The sequence below is a fragment of the Lactuca virosa genome, chromosome 6 (assembly GCF_052849685.1).
Source record: "Lactuca virosa cultivar CGN04683 chromosome 6, Lactuca_virosa_CGN04683_v6, whole genome shotgun sequence".
Lineage (NCBI taxonomy): Eukaryota > Viridiplantae > Streptophyta > Magnoliopsida > Asterales > Asteraceae > Lactuca > Lactuca virosa.
In genome coordinates this window covers 189825899-189828652 of record NC_136431.1, presented here as the reverse complement: position 1 = coordinate 189828652, position 2754 = coordinate 189825899, and the positions used below count along the sequence as shown (strand labels likewise).

The following is a 2754-nucleotide window of genomic DNA, read 5'->3' as shown; positions in this document are numbered from 1 at the left end:
ATGCTACCCTTTGAAACCAGCAAGCTTGCATACGAAATATTGAGCAGTAAATCGGTGAACTCTCAAGGCAATTCAACAATCGATTACCATGACCTCTTCCGGGAACACACAGAACAAAATCTGAAGGCGCGTGTCAAGGCCATCACAACAAGGATTGGTAAAATTATTACTTCTTTGACTCCTATTTCTAACGATATTTCATATGGTGTGCATGAACCAAAAAATAAAACAAAAGAGAAGGCCTATGAACATCAACCATGACGTGGTGAAGATCCAACCATGGCGTGGCCAATTGATGAAGACAATAAACTCCTCCGATCAGGACATATCAACCACCACTACCGTTCTCGAGCCGAGCAAAGCATGACAGGCAAGCTGAAGATTAAAAGAAGTTCCTAGAGCATAGTAAGGCCCTTCAGATCAACATTCCATTCATTGAAGCAGTGGGCCAAATGCCAATATATGCTAAATTTTTGAAGGATCTACTCTGGAATAGAAAGAAGATAGAAGAGGCAACAAATGTGATCTTGAACGAGAATTGCTCAGCTGCTATGCTGAACAAGTTACCTAAGATGATGGGGGATCCGGGAAGCTTGACACTCCAATGCCAATTTGGGAATTTTTCCACAAGCTACGCTCTTGCCGATTCGGGAGCTAGTATCAAACTAATGCCTTACTCGTTTTTCAAGAAATTAAATCTTTCAGAGCCAAGTCCAATTCGCATGGCAATTCACCTTGACAATAAGATGTTGATTTTTCCAAGAGGTATATGTGAAGACTTTTTCATTAAAGTTGATTAGTTTGTTTTTCCGGAAGATTTTCTTGTTTTAGATATGGAAGAAGAAAACTAAGCTCCGATCATTCTTGGAAGAGCATTCCTATATACCGCACATGCCTTGGTGGACATACGAGAGTCCAAAATCACTCTTCGGGTTGGAGATGATGTTGTCACTTTTGGGGTGAATCGATCAATGAAACATTCAAAGATAACTGATGAAATGACTTTATCGATGGATATCTTCAATGAGGTGTGGCAGAAAAAATTGAATGGGTGGAAGGAAAACAATTACGAAGGGTACATGGTTCTGAAAGAAAATGATTTTGATGTTGAAGATGAATTAGAAGAGTTGGAGAGGATTCTTAAAGAGAGTGAATTAGAAGAACTTAAAAGGCCATCACAAGACCCACCACGACGTACCAATACCTTTGCCAAGGCATGGTCCAATGAAATTTCGCATTCAGTTGACTCATTTGAAAACACCATGATGTGGCAGGTGGATGACAACGTCATAGCGACTAATCAAAACCTAAAATTTGAATTAAAGACCTTGCGAGTACATCTAGAATATGCTTTTTTGAAGGAAAATTAGTAGAAGCATGTTATTATAGCAACTAATCTTGAGCCTGAAGAGAAGAAAAGTTTGGTTAAAGTATTAAGGAAATGAAAAAACGCCATCTCTTGGAATATTACCGACATAAAAGGAATTAGCCCTTCATATTTCTCACACAAAATCAACTTGGAAGAAGGGGCCAAACCGGTGGTACAACCACAGAGACGATAAAATCCAAACATGCAATAAGTGGTTAAGAAAAAAGTGGTGAAATTGTTGGATGCCGGAAACATATATATCATTTTTAATAGTCCATGGGTTAGCCCATTACATGTGGTACCGAAAAAGGGTGGCATGACAGTGGTAATAAATGACAAGGACGAGCTTATTCTGACACGAACAGTAACCGATTGGCGAGTGTGCATAGTTTACCAAAAGTTAAACGATGCCACTTGTAAAGAGCATTTTCCTTTACCTTTTATCGATCAAATGCTTGAGTGTTTATCTAGTCATATTTATTACTATTTTTAGATGGTTTTTCAGGGTATTTTTGGATTCCCATTGACCCACGAGACAATGAGAAGATGAGATTCACATGTCCAAGCGGGACCTTTGTCTATCGTCGGATGCCATTTGGACTATGCAATGCATCAGCCACTTTCTAAAGATGCATGACCGCCATCTTCCACGACAGGGTGGAAAAGTTCATGGAAGTTTTCATGGATGATTTTTTTGTTATTGGTTGATCTTTTACTGATTTTTTGGATAACCTTGACTTGATGCTTGCTAGGTGTGAGAAGAGCAATTTAGTCTTGAATTAGGAAAAGTTCCATTTTATGGTGAAAGAAGGAATAGTTTTAGGTCACAAGGTTTCCAATGAGGGGATTGAGGTGGATCGTGCAAAGATCCACACCATTGCTACATTACCACCTCCAACTAACGTGAAAGGGGTGCAGAGTTTTTTGGGTCACGCGAGATTTTACTGCCGTTTTATAACGGATTTTTCAAAAATCATAGGACCATTGACCTAATTGCTTTTAAAAGATGTTGATTTTATTTTTTTATAAAGAATGTTTGGAATCTTCTAAAAGTATAAAAGAGAAATAGACTCACGCCCCAATCATGGTTTCCCTAAATTGGAACTTACATTTCAAGCTTATGTGTGGTGCTAGCGATTTTGCTTTAGGGGCGGTTTTGGGACAATGGGTAGATAATCACTTTCAACCCATTTATTAAGCGAGCAAAAGCCTAAACCCAACCCAATCTGATTTTGTCAAAAACAATAGTTTTCACTGACAATTCCGCTCTTAAATATTTATTTAATAAGCAAGATGTGAAGCCTAGATTGATTCGATGGGTGCTTTTACTTCAAGAATTTGACATCGAGATCAAGGAAAAAAAAAGGAATGGAAAACATGGCGGT

General features: G+C 38.5%; 1 protein-coding gene across 1 annotated transcript; it reads left to right on the top strand.

Annotated features, from left to right (window-relative positions):
• The first annotated feature begins 279 nt into the window (after positions 1-279).
• LOC145122165 (uncharacterized) lies at positions 280-800 on the top strand. Its single transcript, XM_079057815.1, has 2 exons — positions 280-370; positions 445-800. Exons 1-2 carry the CDS (start codon positions 280-282, stop codon positions 798-800), a joined length of 447 nt encoding a protein of 148 aa, XP_078913941.1.
• The last annotated feature ends 1954 nt before the right edge of the window (positions 801-2754 follow it).